Genomic DNA, 19,173 nt, shown 5'->3' with positions numbered 1-19,173 from the left:
TAATTGTTGCACTGAAGATAAATGGCTCAGCCAATGACAGACATGCTTAGAGGTTTTTGGAAACAATTATTTCTGCAATTCTGTTTGGTGACGTTAGTGTCACAGTAATTACATACTTCTCTTTTAACATCTTATTCTGTGTGATGCTTATCATCAGTGTGGTTTCTGAAGGAGGCCTGTCTTTCTATTCTCTTTGAACCTTCATCTGTAGAAGATGCAGCTCTCTTCTGTATATTGTGCACTCCCTAAAGAGCAGAGAATGTGTGAAATGCTCACTTTTCTCTTTCGATGAGTGGTGGCTGAAGATTTGAGTGATGCATTGTGTTAAACAGCGGAAGAAAAGAATGTAACATTAACATGACTCATGCAAGCAAGCCGTATTCTTCGATCCATATATTTTCTCTTTGTCATGAATCCCTTTGCATAGATTTGCACAAAAGTTATTGTTATAGTAAAATGAGTATTCCACACAACAAGGAAAGTCAAACAGATTTGGAACAATATTTAAATTACGGATGACACGTACACATACAGTACATATGTTTTTATTATACAGAGTTAAAATATTGAGATCATAGATTTGCAATGATGTTTTGGCAGGGAATAAACAAACTGTTTTCTTTCTGCTTACTGATGACATCAAAGTTTGTTCCTAGAAACAAACTGAAAAGCCAAGAAACCCAGCATTCCAGTCTAAGCCTCTAAGCCAAGTATTGCTTTGATGTACCATGGCATCAGGGACATTTCACACCTCAAGTAAAATGATATCTCCAGACATTACCTTACATCCAATGTGCATTACTCAGAGTGTCCATTTGTGCTTCTCTGATGATAGTAAAGTAAAGATGGAAATGAAAGCCTGCTGGGACGTATGTGTCCTGGTCAGACCTCTTCACTTTGACCTGCTCCCTAATTCAATAAGACACTCTTGCCGACAAATCAAAAATCCCACAGAGTTACTCTGCAGTGGTGTTATGAAAAGTTATGGTTGGAGAAGAGCCAGTGACCATATACTGTGTGTATGTGTGTGTGTATACAGATCATACAAAATGCATGTTATTCTTTATTTAGTACTGATCTGAATAAGATATTCCACATAAAAGACGTTTACAGTCCACAAGAGAAAATAACAGCTGAATTTATAAAAATGACCCCGTTCAAAAGCTTGTTGACCCCGTTCTGTGTTGTTACCTGGATGATCCACAACTGTGTTTTTTTGTTTAGTGATAGTTGTTTATGAATCCCTTGTTTGTCCTGAACAGTTAAACTGACTGCTGTTCCTCAAAAAAAAAACCTTCAGGTTCCACAAATTCTTTGGTTTCCCAGCATTTCTGTGTATTTGAACTCTTTCCAACAATGACTGTATGATTTAGAGATTCATCTTTTCACACTGAGGGACTCATATGCACCTATTACAGAAGGTTCAAATGCTCACTGATGCTCCAGAAGGAAACACAATGCATTATGAGCCGGGGGTGAAAACTTTTTGAATTTGAAAATAAGGATAAATTGAACTTATTTTGTCTTCTGGAAAACATGTTAAAGTATCATCTGTACTGTAGCTTCTCACAGGCAGTACTAAATAAAAAAATATGATATTTAAAATAAGAAAAAAGTTTCAAGAAAAATCTTCATTCTGTTCAAATCTTCATTCAAACAAACAAACAAACAAAAATCACGGCTGTGAATCATTCAGGTAGCAACACAGTATTAAGAATCAAGTGTATGTAAACTTTTGAACAGGGCCATTTTTATAAATTCAACTATTATTTTCTTTTTGTGGACTATATGTAAATATCTTTTATGTGAAATATCTTATTCAGGTCAGTACTAAATAAAAAATAACATGCATTTTGTATGATCCCTCTTATTTTGGTAAAATAATTAACATTTTGCAGATTCTGCCAGGTGTATGTAAAATTTGACTTCAACTGTATATCTTTTTAAATTTTATTTTATTTAAACATTTGTGATTGTGTGGGACAAGGCAAAAACAATGACACCTATACATAAACGGCATTTGCAAAGAAGCACAAATAATGAAATGAGACCGTATTAATGTGTTGATAAAAAGTTATTACAGCTAAAGAAAACACCTAATGCAGCTTTGTTCGTTTTCGAAGAATTCTGTCTAACTGCAAGGTAGCATCTGTGCCCAATAGCTTGACGTGGTGAGCGTGACTTTTTAAATCAAAGTCTCAATGGGGTGTTTGTCTTGAAGGAGTCACGCAAACAGCCATCAACAAGATCTTTGAATCTGTGTACATCACCTGATGATCAGCCCCTTTCACCGGTAATTACAGCTTTGGATACATTACATGTGCATACTGATAAAGAAAGATTTACACCAATTAGTGCAGAATAAAGAACGCTGGAGGAAAATACAAGAAACAGTCAGTATGAAAAATGATTTGAATGGAAAACTGAAAGCAACATACAACAAAATCACTGACAAAGTTTTGCAAAAAAACTTCATTATGAATAATAAATCAATCAAACAGCCATTCTATCTTCTTATAAAGCATTCATCTTTTAGAAAGATTACAATAGCTCTGATCTCACGATAATCTGCTGAAAGCAGGTTAGGCAGCAATAAAAGGAGAAAACAATAAGATAATGTTCAGACAGATAAACATGAGATTGTCACTGAACAGAGAACACAAGGGAATATGTTGATTCCATACTGTATTTCAGATCTCTGGCAGCATTTAAAGTGCAGTTTGTTTTACTGGCATCAAAAGATTAAACTATATGAAATATTTTTGAAAAAATTGGTTCTGCTAATTACTTCGTGTCACATGTTCATGCAGTAACGCACTCCAGGGGTGCATTTACAGACTTGATGCTCTTTAAAATGTCTCAGCAAGCATGTCCAAGCGTTTCCATATTGCAAACTAACCTTTTTCTTTTTATTTAGTGTGTGTTCACTCTTCTGCTGATTCTTGTGCCCTGCCAGTTTCCCCCGAGCTTTCTGCTTCTCTACAGAGTGTAATTTTGCTCACAGCGTTCCAGCAACAACACATCCAGATCCGTCGAAGCTCTCTGCGGAAAGATTTGCGAAAAACATAGTAGACGAAAGGGTTGTACACCGTTGAGCATTTTGCAAAAAGGCAGGGTAGCAAGCTGACAATGGGCGCCACGCTGTCTTTGCCATCAGAGTGAAACATGGTCCAGATACTGATGAACACATAGGGCGCCCAGGACACAATAAAGCCGGAACTGATCAGAATGCCCATCTGAAACACAGGAGAAAAACTGAGAGCAGAAAGGAAGGAATATTCCATCCAAAATTGAACATTTGCTGAAAATTTGCATCTGAGATGTAGATGAGTTTTTCTTCGTCTGAACAGATTTGGAAAAATCACCAATGCTCACCAGTAAATCCTTTGCAGTGAATCGGTGCCGTCAGAATGAGAGTCTAATTTAATCAGATGATTAAAACATCACAATAATCCACAAGTAATCCACACCACTCCAGTCTATCAGTTGATGTCTTGTGAAGTAAAAGTTGACTTCAAACTTTATCAGCAGTTTGAACTATCATTCCGATGGCACCTATTCACTGCAGAGGATCCAGTGGTGAGCAAGTGATATAATGCAAAAATGAGTTTTAAGAGTTTGTTTCTTAATCAAAACAGATTTGAAGAAATTTTGCATTATATCACTTTCTCAACATCGGATCCTCTGCAATGAATGGGTGCCGTCAGAATGAGAGTCCATAAAACATCATAATAATTCACAAGTAATCCACATCACCACAGTCCAATAGTTAATGTCTTGTAAAGTAAAACGTTGACTTTACCAGCAGTTTGAACTATAATTCTGACTGCACCCATTTACTGCAGAGGATTCAATGGTGAACCATTGATATAATGCAAAATTTCGCAAAATTGTGTTGTGATGAAAAAACAAACTCTTCAAATTCATTTTGGATGAATAAATTTTAAGCAATTTTTCATTTTTGGATGAACTATTACTTTAAACTTATTCATGTTGGACAAGCTACCGCTGTTGTAGTCTGGAGGAAAGGGCACTAATACATTAATTTAGAGTGATGGCTCCACATGCACCATTTAAAAAACATAGGCTTATGAACAACAATATCAGAGCTGGCAGCAAACAATAGATACAGATTCAGGGAAAAGACTGCAGAAATACAGATTTTGCCCTTAGATCCAGGGGGAAAAGCCCCGACAATACACTTACAAAACACTATTAAGCTTTAGATGCTTGGAAAGTGACTAAAGAGGCTATTTCTAGGAAATCCTTTACATCCATTAGTGACCTTTAAGGACTGGGTAAAGCTTGACCTTCAACCACTTCAATAATCTGAGCACCGAAAAGCAAAAACATTCATTTTAGGTTTAAGATATTAGATCTGAAACCAACTCAGCAAAAAAATTAAGTGTTGTGGGCAAAAGATTGAGCTGGGGTGTGAATAAGTGTCTGTCGCTGTTGAAGGAAAAACTGTAAAGCTTCCTGCAGATGTGTGAACGCTCCAGGGTTTGGACGTACTCTGACCCTGCATGTTGTTAAACACTTAAAAGACAAGTTCACTGATTTTCAACCAGCTTTGTATTGTATAGTACAGTACATCCCAGTGCTCGGAAATTGCATGAAGCTTGCCAGTCAGACTGGAGCCTGTGTATTTAGAGAAAACACTTAACATTTTGGATAACCCTTACCAGGGTGACCTTTCTCTCAACGGCCCCAGAGTTGGGCAGGTTATCATTGATCTGGATGGACTGATAGGCCTTGTGGAGCTTCCAGGCGATGCCAGCGTAGGAAAACAGGATGACCACACATGGGATCAGGGTGCATAGGATGGCCAAAGCCATAATGAACGAAGAGCCATTTAAGGAGTGCTGGTATCCAGCCCAGTCCACCGAGCAGGCCAAACCGTAGGGTTCCGGCCCGTATCCTCCCCATCCCAGAAGAGGAAACACTGCCCACAGCAGTGAATACAGCCAGATGACACCAATCCATATATTGATAGTTTTTCTTTGAAACTTGCTGCCTGGAACAGATAAACAAGAGTTTTAGCAAACATATAACAGTCTAGAAATATTCTAGCTTGCCTATAAAGACAACTTCAGACTTCTGATGTAAAGATCCCAATGCCAATAACCTATTTTCCCTTATTTCTTTGTAATGGAGAGGAAATTTAAAGGTAATTAACAGGTTGTTAATTTGAAAAGGAAAAGAAAAATAGAGCAAAGAGAAACTAACTGAAAAACAATTGGGGGTTTAAATAGATCACTCAAATTATTATGCTTGTCTATATTCTCCAGAGACCTTTTCATGCGTAATTAAAGATTTCAAGGATAGATGACGTCCTTGTGTTTCAAGAGCAAATAAGTAATCACAGTTTGAGTACAAACAAATCAACCAATTAGAAATATACAAGAGTCTACATACTGGTACTTAAAGATATTTCAAAAATTCATTCTGCATGATCTCAACCACTCCTAAAAAGGGTCATTCTGTTGGCTGAGCATGTCTATACTGCACTGTAAATGCACAAAAGGAGGACAGAATTTGATGCAAGTAGCCTGTTTAGACAAAAAAAAAAAAAAAAAAAAAACACTTTTCTGAAAAGTTACATAGTCTGTCAAAATTGTCAAAAAATGACAATTTATTGCACGAGCATATAAATCTATTTCCCGTTTGACATTTTGTCTTTCCCGATAATACATTTCACTTGTATACATGTCACAAAACAGAAGAAAACATTGTTTCTTCTGGCAAATAGCTCTGAATCTTTGACGTTTTCTTTCATCCTCAACCACTGAAAATTTTAATGTAACATAATTACATGGCACATAATAGCATCCTTTAAATTCTGTGATTCCTGACATTTGTGATAATTCTGCATCCTTGAATAAACAATAAAAACACTCAAGAACAGAGTGATGTTTTATTTGTCTATTCTCATTTTAATTACATTGTGTAATTTGCTTTTATATTCATATGGTTTTTAGAAATTTGAAGAAAATTATACAGAAAATATTTCTCTGGGTTTAGTTTTGAAAGTCAAGTGGGGCATAGACTCAAACTTTTCAAATCTACATAAAAGCTATTGAAGATTTCCACCATTATTGTCTAGGAAATAAATATGGTTCATTAAACACAGATTGACCTTTTGTGTCCTAAAACCCAATGTTCTTGCAATTAAATGAAATTAAATACTGAATCAATTAAGTAATTCATGTTTTTACTCTATAAAATGATGTTTTAATGTAATTTAGGACCTAATGCAATCAGTACCTGATTTTGGAGGGTTTCCTGTCACAAGATATCTCACTAAGCCCATGATGGCCAGGGTCATGATGCTGGCCACGCTAAAGATCATTCCCATCAGGCCATAGTACAGGCAGGAAGGGTCACCTCCAATCCAGGCGTGGTTGAAAGCAGAGGCGATTGAGAGTGGGTACATGCTGAGAGCCATACCAATGTCAGTCACGGCCAGATTGACCGTGAGGAGCTCAGGAGCTTTGAGAACGCTGTGGCGGCAGGCAGCTGTTACCAGGACGGCTGCATTGCCCAAGATAGAAAGTATGGCTGGAAAAAAGTGGTAAAAAATTAAAAATCGAATTCCTGGTGATTACATTGCACTTTGTAATAAATCGAATAGCAAGACTGTTTCATTTATAACTTATATCTTTATCAGTACTGTATGATGATATAACATTACATTCATCTGGCCAAAGTAGGATGAAGGAGAATAAATTGTGTATTGGCAGCTGCTACAGTATATTTGGCAGCCTTGTACAGTCACAGAATTTTTTCATTTAAAAAGAAAAAATTATATATATATATATATATATATATATATATATTAGATTTTAAATTGAAGCTTATAATTTAAATTATTGTTGAAATATTAGCAGAAAACAAAAAAGCAAGCCATTATTTTAGTACACGCATAAAATACGCGGGAGTTTTCACGCACAGCGTGCCCAGCGTGGTTACGTTAGGAGGTGCGTGCATTACGCAGGCCTGTACAGGTGGATGAAAAATCAGCACAACATAAGGATAATATCCCAAAAATTATATTCAAAATGATGCATATACAGTAGAAAAGTAGATTTAAATTTATTATTTATTATGTTAGTGACTTGTCAGGGAAACAAACATGCGATTCCTCTCAAAAGAGACCGTCACGGAAGTACCGTTAAACAAACTCCAAGCGTACGAAAGACTCCGTTTGCTAATGATAGTTACATTTTTAAATATTGATATTTTAGCTTTAGTTGTTTATTTTATGATTTTTAGGCCAACTTTTAATAGTTCAACAGTGTGTCTACAGCTTTGTTTTTACAAGGACATGGCAATTACACTTCATCTAATCGTGTTTCCTGTTTTATCTTGGATTATGGATTATTTTTGGACTTTTTTGTTTACATTTCATCAAGAGCATCATAAGGTAAGACTGTTACATATTTTTATTCACTCTTTTTCAGCGGCTGCCTACATAATCTGCGGGTTTTGACCTAATGTGTTATTGGTGTGTTGTTGTTGTAAATTACCTCAATTTAATGTCTTTTTATATTTCATCGTTCATCGCGACGATACTGAATTAGACAAAACGAGCTTCCCCTCAGACAGAATTATTGATTTGTCCTGAATTGAATAGTTTCAGTGTTATAGTTTATTATTAGCTGTGAGATTCGCTTTGACGATATGGTAACTGAATTGTTTGCACGCAATAATACGTGGATAATCTGAATCTTTCTCATCTGTATTTGTTTCTATTGCATCTGTTGCTATTGAAATAATGTATACGTGTATGGATATATATTTTGTAAACTTTAAGCATCGCAACTTTGTGTTTTGACTTATTTTTCAATCCATTCCTTGCTTTTTAGCCTATACAGTAGACTATATGCATATACTTTTTTCAAAGCTGTTTTGGTTTGGTTCAGTAAGCTGAAGGAACCACTGAAATACCAGTGAAAAAACTAAATGTCACTAAGCAATCATGATGACTCTTCAGCTGAAAAAATATATTCTACATCATCTGTTCGGAATGAAAATCCATCCGAAAATCAATTTTGCAGACCCTGGGTTGAACAGCAAGGCTTGCCATGTCAATCTAGCCGATGGCAGTATGATAGCAGAGAAGAGACGCATTTTGACTGATTCTCTTGTGAGGTCAAAACAGTGTTCTTGGAAATATTCTTAAGAAAAACAAGAGTGGTCTTTTGAGAAATGGCATCTGTACAGTAATATTCAGTTACGTATTTGGTTCCAAGCAGCTGAAGTCATGGCACCTGAGGTGTATTAAAACCTTATGTAACTGTATTATAAAGCCACACCTGAAAGGAATGTTCTTGAATTGAATCACAATATCAAACCAAGTGGCATTTATTTAAAAGAGAGACAGTACAAGCATCATTTTTAAGCAGATTATTTCACAAGAAAAACTTTGTGGTCCTACTGTTTGAATAATATTTAAAGTGCCCCTATTATGCGTTTTCAAATATGATCTTTCATGTAGTGTGTCATGTAGCTGTATGTGAACATAAACTATCGGCAAAGTTGTGAAGCCAACAGTGCACGATACATAAAGTTATTGTCTATCAAAAAGAGTCGACTCACATTTGCCTAAACGAGTCGTCAGGAATTCAAATCTTTCTCTGTTATGGCCACACGTCACGAAGTAACAGATTTGCATAATGTCCACCCATGTTCTACGTCGCGAACAACTTGCCCGCCCATAAATTACCATTGATTTACCTCACATGGAAATTTACATGTACATTATACGGAAGACGCTGTATCCTATGCTGTGAGTAGAACTGTGTTTTATATTCACTTCCAAAAGATGAATCTACAAAGATTGTATTTTCTAGCGATCGTTCAAAATACGTAGTTGTGTATGTTATGTTGTGTAACAACCCTGCACATGTCATGCTAACCGGCTAAATCACGCTTCTGTAGTTCTGTTGTGTAAAAGACGTTTAAAGCATTATACAATGTTGAAGTTTACAACATAGAGGTGTGCCCGGTTCGGTTATAAAAGCAAATGGAAAGCACTTTCCACGGTAGCCCGTGCTAACTTGTCGATCAGCCACTTCAGCCGTTTCATCGTCAGACTCTGGCTCGAATTGGTAAGGTAAAATCGATGCCATCTTTTCTATGTATTGACAAGTATTTAGGGCTGTCAGTCAGTTATGGCAATGGGCGTTTCGTTCTCCGAGACGCTGTACGCGGTAAACCAATCATAAAGGACTGTGCCATCTGACCAATCACAGCAGTGAGGACTCACGGAAAGGAGGGGTTTAGAGAGACTGATTCTTCGAACTGCTTCGCACGAGTCGTTTATGAATCATTTAGAAATGGGGTAAAATTAAATCTATTTTTGGAGAAAACTAAAATGTTTTTTGACCTTGCATACATGTAAACCTGTTTTGGGAGTCTATTAAAACAATATTAGCAACCTTTAAAATGGCATAATAGGGGCACTTTAAAGTCAATGTGACTCTCTACACCTGTGGTCACTGTGATAGGACACCTGTGTGAACTTGAGGAGAACTGATTTCATTCATCTGCAAAAGTTCTCTGAGTCAAGTCATTGCAAAAAATGGCTCACAGTTCAGAGAAAAGCTCTGGCTGTTGTTTGCTGATGCCAGTTTGATATTTGATCATCTGTGCAATTATATTTTTTAAGTGTGCATATAGATGTCTGCTGTCCATAACCAAAGCAGTAATGTCTGCTCTAATGTCTTTGAGAAGTCTTTAACTTTGTACAGTATGAATCATTAATAGGGTTTTACTAGAGTCTTGTATTTCTAACTATCCATTTATTCTCACAAACTCCAAGTTCATTTTGTTTGGTTCTGAAGGCATTGAAACTCAGTGCTTTTGATTTTATTATTAATTAAACAGTCTTGCATAGACATTTTCGTAAAATATTTGTTGAAAGGAGGAGTTAGATGGTATCAGAATCTGAAATAAACTGTGAAGCAAATTTTCCTAGAAGTTTTTGTTTAGCCTTAGTTGTTTGGACATTTTCACATGTCAGGGCTCGCAAAATCGCTAGCCCGACGTCCCGGGGCTATTGTGTCTTCCAGTCGGGCTACCAAAATGTATCTCCGTCCTGCCCGTCGGGCTATCTTAACAGGGTGGAACAATATATTTTAATGCTTTTACATTCTCTTACAAATATAGTTGGGTAATTATGTTCTATGTAGTTTTCGGGCAACGAGGAGCCATTACAAATATGTGGAATATTGAAATTGCGTTTGAATTCGCGCTCGCTTTTTTTAATCTTACTTTCACTTTTGATTCGCCATTGCGCGAACGGCGTATAAGGAGCGGCAGTACTGATTGGTCAGGGACGTATTTGTTGCGCACCAATGCCTACGAGATCGTCCTGTCAGTCATTACTATCCTCACTTGACACGTGAAATCTCTCGCAGTAAACTTAAACGAGATAGAAATTGTTTGCGCAGTGGAGAGAATTTCGAATATCACGTACGTTTATGTTTGTGCGTGTGTGAAAATAAGCGCATGGATTTACGGAGGTATTTTAGTTCTGCTGGGCCAAATAAGACAGATCAGGGTGAAGAAGGGACAGCCAAAGAAACGCAGACTGCCACAAAGCGGAAAAGTTCAGAAAAATCAGACTATGAGGCAAAAAGAAAGCGCAGCTTTTGGTTTCATGGACAAAAGATTTTCTGTGGCTGGAACACGATAAACTAAATAACTTAATGTTCTGCCGGGTGTGTCGTGAGTTTCCCTCGATTTCTGACTCGACAAGTGCGTTTGTTACTGGGACCAGTAATTTTAGGAAAGACCCCATCAGAACCCATGAGAAATCCCTGCATCACAAGAAATGCATTGGTGCTCAGTCTGCAGCATCTTTCCCAGAACAAACACCAATTGCAAAAAACATACTAAAAATAAACCAAGCACAACAGGAAGTCCTGAAAAAACTTTTCAGAACAGCATACTACATTGCAAAAAGTGAATTGCCATTGGCAAAATTTAGCAGTCTTTGCAAACTTCAAAAAGCTAATGGCCTAGACCTTGGTTCCACTTACCTCAGTGACCATGCTTGCAGAGTTTATTGGAGCAATAGCACAAAATTCAAGAGACCAGATTGAAAAGGAAATTCAAGAAAGCAGGTTCTTATCTATTCTTGCAGATGGCAGTACAGACACTGGTATAATAGAACAGGAGTTGGTTCATGTCAGGTATGTGAGAGATAATGGTGACATATCCACATACATGATCAAATGTCAGCCAATCAAGAGTGCAAATGCTGCAGGTATTTTAGAGGCTATTGATGAGGCAGTGAACACCATGAGTATCAGAGAAGACACATGGAAAAAGAAAGTAGTGTGTGCGAATTTTGATGGTGCTGCAGTGATGATGGGTGTGAAAACAGGAGTAGCTGGGAGACTGAAACAGAGAATACCCCACATCATAACAATCCACTGTGTGGCACACAAATTAGAGCTAGCCGTGCTGGATAGTGTGAAAGGCTGTGAGTACCTGGTGAAATTTGAAGATACGCTGAAAACCATCTTTAAGATGTACTACTATTCCCCAAAGAAGCGAAGAGAACTGACAGAAATAAGTGAACTGTTAAATGAGAAAATGGCACATTTCAGTGGCCTGAAGAGCACACGATGGCTTCCAAGCCGGCTGAGATGTCTAAAGGCTGTGGAAAAAAATTACACTCCCACTGTTGTTCATATGGAGAACATGGCAGAAGGAAGTGATATCAAGTCAGAGGATGCAGGCAAAGCAAAGGGGGTGGTGCAGGAGATGAAGAGTGAGAAATTTGTTCGCTTCCTGCATTTCATGTTGGACTACAGTACCATCTTATCCAAGTGCAGTACTGATTTTCAGCATGACAACTTGAACATCACGCGAACAAATCAGTTAGTTGAGAGCACCACATAACGCTTAATTGGCCTGAAAACAAAACCAGGAGAATACCAAAAAACTTTGGACACAAAGTTCACAGTGAACGAGGATGGCAGCATTTGCTACTGTGGAACTCAGCTCACAAAAAGCCAGCGACCTGCTAGAAGAGGTGAGGGCACAGACAAAGACACCCTTGGTGCAGAGATTCAGAAGATTATTGACAACATAGTCAAGTAAAAAAGTAAAAATCTGTGTGAAAAGCCTCTCTCTTGTTTTAAGGTTTTTGACCCTTCCACTCTTCCCTGCCTCAGAGAAGAGCTGGCAAATTATGGGGATGAAGAGGTGAATTATCTTGTCACGCATTTTGCCAGCTTGCTAGATGAGGAAGAGAAGAAGAAAATTCCACAAGAATGGATGGATCTAAAAATGTGGCTTGCAGAACACCGGGGCAGCAAGCTAGATTGCTTGTACAGGGATCTCCTCTCTGAGAAACCAGAACACCTCTCGCTAATCTTGCTGCTGGTGAAATTAATGCTGACACTTAGTCCATCGACAGCCATCTGTGAGAGAGGATTTTCCTGCATGAACCGGGTAAAGACAACACATCGTACCTCTCTACAGCCAGAAACACTGAATGACTGCATGCAACTCTCCATAAATGGAGAATCAGTTGAATCTTTTTGCCCTGACAAGGTAGTTCGGTTCTAGATGTTTTCTGGAAAAGGCTCAAGACACCTGGAACATAAAACCCCGACAAGAACAAAGAGCAGAGAAGTGGAGACCGATGCACAGGAGGAGAAAGGTGATGAAGGAGATGCTATGCCCTCAACGTCGAGTGGCATTGTCTCATCCGTGACCTCAGTTGAAATTTCATATTCAGAATCTGACTGATTCATGTTATACATTTTTCTTACAAGTTCATAGAAATTTCTGTTCAGTTAGAACCAAATATTTGAGTTGATGATTGTAATTTGACTGTTTTATACGGTTGTTGTAATTTGTTTTGAAAATGTTTTTGATTAATGTTTTGTTTCCTTTACAATATTCTACATTAAAAAATCTCTTTATTTTATTCGGGCTACCTACATTTATTTCGGGCTACCAAAAACTGAAGAGTGCCTGCCCGAAGGGCTACCAGGGATCTAAAAATTTTGCGAGCCCTGCATGTTCTCTAACCCTTGTAGTTAAATGGGCTCATTTTTGTGGCTTTGAATTTTTGTGGCTTTGCAATGTTCATGCAAAATAGGGATGGCGAAAACTAAAAAATTTCTTGACCGACCACCGAGCCTCATTAGCCGGTTGAAACCGGTTAACCGATTAGTTTAAAATATGGTACGCTATTTGAAATAACAGCCATTTCGAGCCGCGCCTGCAATTTCGCAACTCTGTCGCATCTCTCTGCCGCTCTGCCTCCCGCACACACACACACACACTGCCACTCACGTCACTTTTTTAAAATCCCCTACAGCGCGAAACATGAGTCCCGCAAACGCGGCGCCGAAGAGCTTGTTGTATGTAATCGTAGGACAAATGGCTCCTTAGTTTCAAATGGTTTGGGTACAAGGTGATCGCTTTGAAAATAAAGGCGTTTGTCTAGGTTAGAAGCTCATTTGAAACATTGCCACGGCTCATTTAAGAAAATGACAGCTCCGAAGAGACGCCGCTCTAACCTCGAGTGTTTTAGCCTGTTGCCTTTACTTTTCGCAAACCTTGTGAGCGCGCGAACCCAAACGCTGTGACCTCGCGCCAAATGTTTTTATTGGTTTATTAAGTACAAACAGGCGAGTTATGAAAAATTGAGTGTGAGGGATAATTTGTTCACTTAACACAAAAAGATGAGGAATGAGATGGCTAACTGTAGTAGCGTATAGTCCACTGTCTATAATAGCCTAATTTAGATATCACTTTTTTAACCGACTACCGACAACTTTGACCGGTTAACGTTGATACGGTCAACCACCGGTCAAACGGTCATTGGTTAACATCCCTAATGCAAAAGCAACTTTTTTTTTTTTTTTTTTTTTTATGGCATCATATGATCCCTTTAAATAATTCATTCAGACTGTCAAGCTAGAGCACTACAGTTATGGATGACTCAGAACAATATAAATTATCCAAGAATTTCAAGCTCTTTTAAAAAATGTAGTGTACTCAATCTGGCAAGTAAACAAAAAAATTTACTAGCCAGTGGAGATTCTGTTGCCAAGGTGTCCATAGAGGGTTGCTGATGCAAACGTTAAAATGAATTAATTTCCAAATCATGCACTGTGGTAAAATAATCTGCCCCCATAAGCAAAGTATGTGTGAAAAAGGATAAAGGTTGTTGCAATTTTACTGCCACTAGAGTTAATTTCAGTTAATTTGGAGTATATATTAAGTTTTGCAAAAATGTAAAAAGGCGTGATTTTATGGTTTTGAGTCCTCTATGTAATGCAAATTAAACACATCCTAAATTCAGTAAGCTTGTTATGCCCACAATTAATAGCTTGCTATTTTTCAAATTCAATTTCCAATTAAAATATGACCAATTGTAAACACATGGGTGTTGTGAGACAAAGGCAGTCTTTAGAAATTGTGCTTTATCTGTAGTTAGTTGGAAGCAGGTCTTTTCACATTAGCACATCAGGTTACTGACATTTAACTATGTCAACATCTGTTCATGTCAGGTTCATAAATAGACCTATTAATCTGGGCAGGGACATTAACATTATGACAGGGTTAAAACAGATTCTCAGAAAAGCCTAACAGGTATTCTTTGAAGCTGCTGCATGACAACAGATGCACTCTGACATGAACATGCCATTTCACTGCTCTTGCATTGATTGCAGTGATAGCGCAGGCAGCTGCTAATTAGAAAAAATAATTACAGCATGCTTTTTTTCTGCACTTTGCTTTCTTTCTGATTTGTCTCTATTGTGATGTGCTAAAAATAATTAAGCAAAAGAACAATATTGCTTTATATTCTGTTTAATCTCTCTCTAATCAAACAAAGCGCCTGACGTGGCATTGCGTCCTTGATAGGAAAGCATTAAACTGGTGTTAATTTAGTGTACTGAGCAGTTAAACTGTTTACATAACTAGGCTCTAAACATAAGATTTTAAGCGCTGCATATTTACTTACACTCACCTGTACAGTATCAGAAACTAGACAGAAATGGGGCAAAATAATAAATCACTGTTAGATATTTCTTAGTGCATTCTTGGGGATTTGCACACAATCAAGTGAGCTGTCTCTGAAAGCATAACAAAGACGTTCATCAGCTCAGTGATTTGCTTTCTACAGCTCAGTGTAGCACAAACACATAGATAATTCGTATTTGGGATCATATGAAGCCACATTTAAACTGCATTTTGGAAGTTCAAACTCGGGGCACTATAGCAGTCCATTATATGGAGAAAAATCCTGTAATGTTTTCCTCAAAAAACACAATTTCTTTACGACTGAAGAAAGAAAGACATGAACATCTTGGATGACAAGGGGGTGAATGCATTCTGTAAATTGTTGTTCTGGAAGTGGACTTCTCCTTTAATATTTCTAGATTTCTAAAGGTCTGTACTGGCATTCAGTAGATCTCTTTCAACTAAAAAGTCATTACAAAACACTAAATTAGTCGAATCAGTGCAAATACAAATTATGTTGCCCAATTCATTCCCATTTTAAATAATAAATAATGTTTTAAATAATTGTCAGAGTATCAACATAAATCATGATTAAATAAGCTTTCCATTGATGTATGGTTTGTTAGGATAGGACAATATTTGGCCAAGATACAACTATTTGGAAATGTGGAATCTGAGGTTGCAAAAAAAAAAATCTGCCTTTAAAGATGTCCAAATGAAGTTCTTGCAATGTATATTACTAATCAAAAATTTTGACATTTACAGTAGGAAGTTTACAAAATATCTTCATGGAACATGATCTTTACTTGATATCTTAATGATTTTTGGCATAAAAGGAAAATCGATCATTTTGACCCATTCATGTTTTTTTGGCTATTGCTACAATTATAACCCAGCGACTTCAGACTGGTTTTGTGATCCAGGGTCACATATTTTTAAGATTGGAGCTTGGATCATATGGACTTGTACGAGTTCATATTGACATCTCTTAATTTAAACTTTTGGTATAGTCTTTTCAAAAGAAGACACATGAAATTACTGGGGTCTTTTTTTTTTCCCCAATCCTTCGAGAAGCAAGAGAGATTGCGTTTAACACCACTGTGATATAGGAGAAATGTTTGAGATAGTGAAGCGATCTCTTTTTTTTCTTTCTGTTTTTAGTATGCTGCTGTGGAGAATCTTTTGCAGAATATTTTATTTATGTCGTAAAGAGCATAAAATGGTCCTATTCATATCAGTGTTCTTTAAAGATTGATGTCAGAGCTGGTGCCAGTGAACATAATTTGAGAGAAGTCTTGAAGATGAGAAGTGCATCCTTTAGAACTTGTTGTGACTATATTTGTATGCAGTAGGGATGCATTAATTCATTAACGTGTAGTGGCTTTCATCAGTTAAATGCCTGGGAATTTATGTGGATGTAACTTGTCTCATCTACAATATAAAATAGACTTTAGTTTCTATGGCTCTTTGACATTTCTGTACATCGCTGCTAATAATGGTGAATGGCGTAATATCATTGACAATCTCCATCTAGATTTAATGTAATTATTTGGCATTATCTAAATGCGACTTGGGACAGAGAATTGATTCATCATTTTATGTAGTTTAATGTACAGTGCTGTACTTGAGGCTTATACTGATCTAAGATTGAAATAATGACTAAAACACTGGATTGCAAGGCTTTCGAACATTGTACAAAACCATTGCTTGGACATTTCTAGTCGGTCATGTCCTCTGTTTCGACTACTGATATTTTACAGTTGAACTGCATTCTGGATCTAGTTGGTCTGATTTCTAAGTTGCAGCTTGTTTAGCATCAAATTCAAGCTTAGGTTAAACATGTCATTAAGCAATCAATAATATTATAAGTAACATTTAGTTAGTATATTAAGGATGCCTGGCTAAAGATGATAGCTATGGAACATGCTGGTTTTGAGCTTGTCTGGTGGTCATAAGCATGGGTTGGCAAAATGATTCAAGGAAATTTTTCCAGTAATAGCAGTAGCATCACACTGTGAATCTTGGGTGAAGCCAGTGAAATGTGATGTGTGCCAATCCCTTGCATATAAAAATCACAGTCTTAATTCCTATGTAAAAAGAACCTGGAGGAAGGTTATGAAACTTTTTATCACCCACATCGTCCATGCATTCAACATGACATCCTAGGTATAATTCAGAGAGTTGTCATTCATTTAGAAAATGTAAAACCTTGCTTGTATTTTTCAAGAGCTGTATGAAAAAGCAGCACTTACCAACCACCAGCAAGAACGTTCCTGCACCATAATCAACAGCAGGAGACAGTTTAGAAGTGTATTGATCCATTCCAGGTTCTCCGTCTGAAATAACTGCAAATGTCACCCAGGGGTTTTCAATTTTACCTGCACTTCCCCAGGAGATGCACTCCTGTTTGACATCCTGTAATCATAATCATTTGCACCGTGCACATAATATTTTTCCCCACCTTTTCATTCAGAGTAATCCCTCTTCATACATGGACGAATTAAACAAACTCATTCACCCGTGTGTTGACTTCAGCTTATACAGGAGTCATAGAGAGCCATCCTGTTGATTAGGATTACAACTGTCACTGGTGTGACAACGTGACAGCGTCAAACTCTCCTCCTCATTTCGTACAGCTTCTATAGGTTTTGCTGGAGATTCAGTATAGCAAAATGTGTCAACATCAAATTCTAGAATGAGTCACTGCTGCAAACCTGTCATAAAGTGGCATCTTTCACAACCTGTTAGATATTGCAGAAGATACTGTGCATGAAACTTGGCATCATGTGAGTGCATTGAACACAAAGTATTGCATTAGGCTACTAAGAGGCTGCCGCTTGCCTAAAATCCTTGTGTGCTATTTTGTATTAACAAAGCTGTTCCCACTGTCTATTTGATGAGATATTATAAATTCAGTGCATGTTTCATTTTCAATCATCACCATTTGCGTTTTGCATTATTAAATTGCATTTCTCTTACAATGAAGCATCAGGAGTGACTTGGTATGCTACTGAAAGACATATTATTGTTATTAGAGATGAAACATAGTCTCAGAAATAGAAACCTACAGTCCCCCTGTAGTTCAGTGTGTCAACCATTCTTTTAAAACATTGGCCTGTTACTTTATTTTTAAAGCTGTATTGTTGTGTGCAAACCACCTTTGTTGCATATTTTGACATAATTTTGTAGGCCAACCTGGAAGCTGGCGTTGGCTTTTGAGTTATTGCAGAAAATAAGCTCTGTAACAAATGTTGATCTTTTTTTATGTTTTGTTTATCAAGATAATCTTCATAAATGATCACAACTTTAATGTTGAATTTTGAAAAGTAAAAAGCAAACGTTGGGCTACAGGCGCAACTACACCACAATCACATGACTTCAGAAAACTTTGAATCTTTATTTAAAAACTAAGTTGGAGTGTTTGATTTGGAACGGTGTGCAAGAGTGCAAGTATAAACACAAAAGTGGACTAGTAGTGAGTACATGCGCTTTCCTGTTTGACGTGATAATTAAATTTAAAGATTTAAAGGGTTACTTCATCCCAAAATGAAAATTTTGTCATTAATCACTTACCTCCATGTCGTTCCAAACCCGTGAAAACTTCGTTCGTCTTCGGAACACAATTTAAGATATTTTGGATGAAAAATATCTGTCCCATTGACTGCCAGGTAAATACCACTGTAAAGACACAAAAAAAGTATGAAAGGCATTGTCCATCAGTGGTTCAATCTGAATTTTATGAAGCGACGAGAATACTTTTTGTATGCAAAGAAAATAAAAATAATGACTTTATTCAACAATTCGTTTCATCTGCATCACCGCAGCACCACCATTTTGGATAGTATCCCTTGTACGCAAACAGTGTACACTGTTCTCTGTCAGCTGCGTTGCCCGTTTTCTCCATTTATTTACGTTTTGATTCAAACGAAAACCGCGTATCCGCGTGATGCAGCTTGTCATCCATGATGTTTATGTCTTGTGGACTTCTGTGGTTCCCAAAGGTTTGAACTTCCAAATTGCAGTTTCAGTGCAGCTTTGAAGGGGCTCTACAAGATCCCAGCCGAGGAATAAGTGTCTTATCTAGCAAAATGATCGGTCATTTTCTAAGAAAAATTCTAATTTATATACTTTTTAACCACAAATGCTCATCTTGCACTAGCTTACCTCAGGCAT

General features: G+C 37.3%; 1 protein-coding gene across 1 annotated transcript; it reads right to left on the bottom strand.

The window, feature by feature from the left end:
* Nucleotides 1-2,924: 2,924 nt before the first annotated feature.
* opn8a (opsin 8, group member a) lies at nucleotides 2,925-17,322 on the bottom strand. The gene is made up of 4 exons (XM_051137871.1): nucleotides 17,253-17,322; nucleotides 6,268-6,561; nucleotides 4,686-5,017; nucleotides 2,925-3,236 (listed from the first exon to the last, which is right to left on the bottom strand). Exons 1-4 carry the CDS (start codon nucleotides 17,320-17,322, stop codon nucleotides 2,925-2,927), a joined length of 1,008 nt encoding a protein of 335 aa, XP_050993828.1.
* Between the last annotated feature and the right edge of the window lie 1,851 nt (nucleotides 17,323-19,173).

This window comes from Labeo rohita, chromosome 20, assembly GCF_022985175.1.
Source record: "Labeo rohita strain BAU-BD-2019 chromosome 20, IGBB_LRoh.1.0, whole genome shotgun sequence".
NCBI classification, from domain to species: domain Eukaryota; kingdom Metazoa; phylum Chordata; class Actinopteri; order Cypriniformes; family Cyprinidae; genus Labeo; species Labeo rohita.
Note: the sequence above shows the minus strand (reverse complement) of the source record. Positions and strands in the feature narration are given on the sequence as shown.

Bases quoted from the DNA above. Each gene is read 5' to 3' on its own strand.
- opn8a (XM_051137871.1), bottom strand. From the start codon at position 17,322: ATGGATCAATACACTTCTAAACTGTCTCCTGCTGTTGATTATGGTGCA. The intron at 5,018-6,267 runs GTACTGATTGCA...TATCTGTTCCAG, and splicing joins AGGAAACCCTCCAAAATCAG to GCAGCAAGTTTCAAAGAAAA. The intron at 3,237-4,685 runs GTAAGGGTTATC...CCTGTGTTTCAG, and splicing joins TTGAGAGAAAGGTCACCCTG to ATGGGCATTCTGATCAGTTC.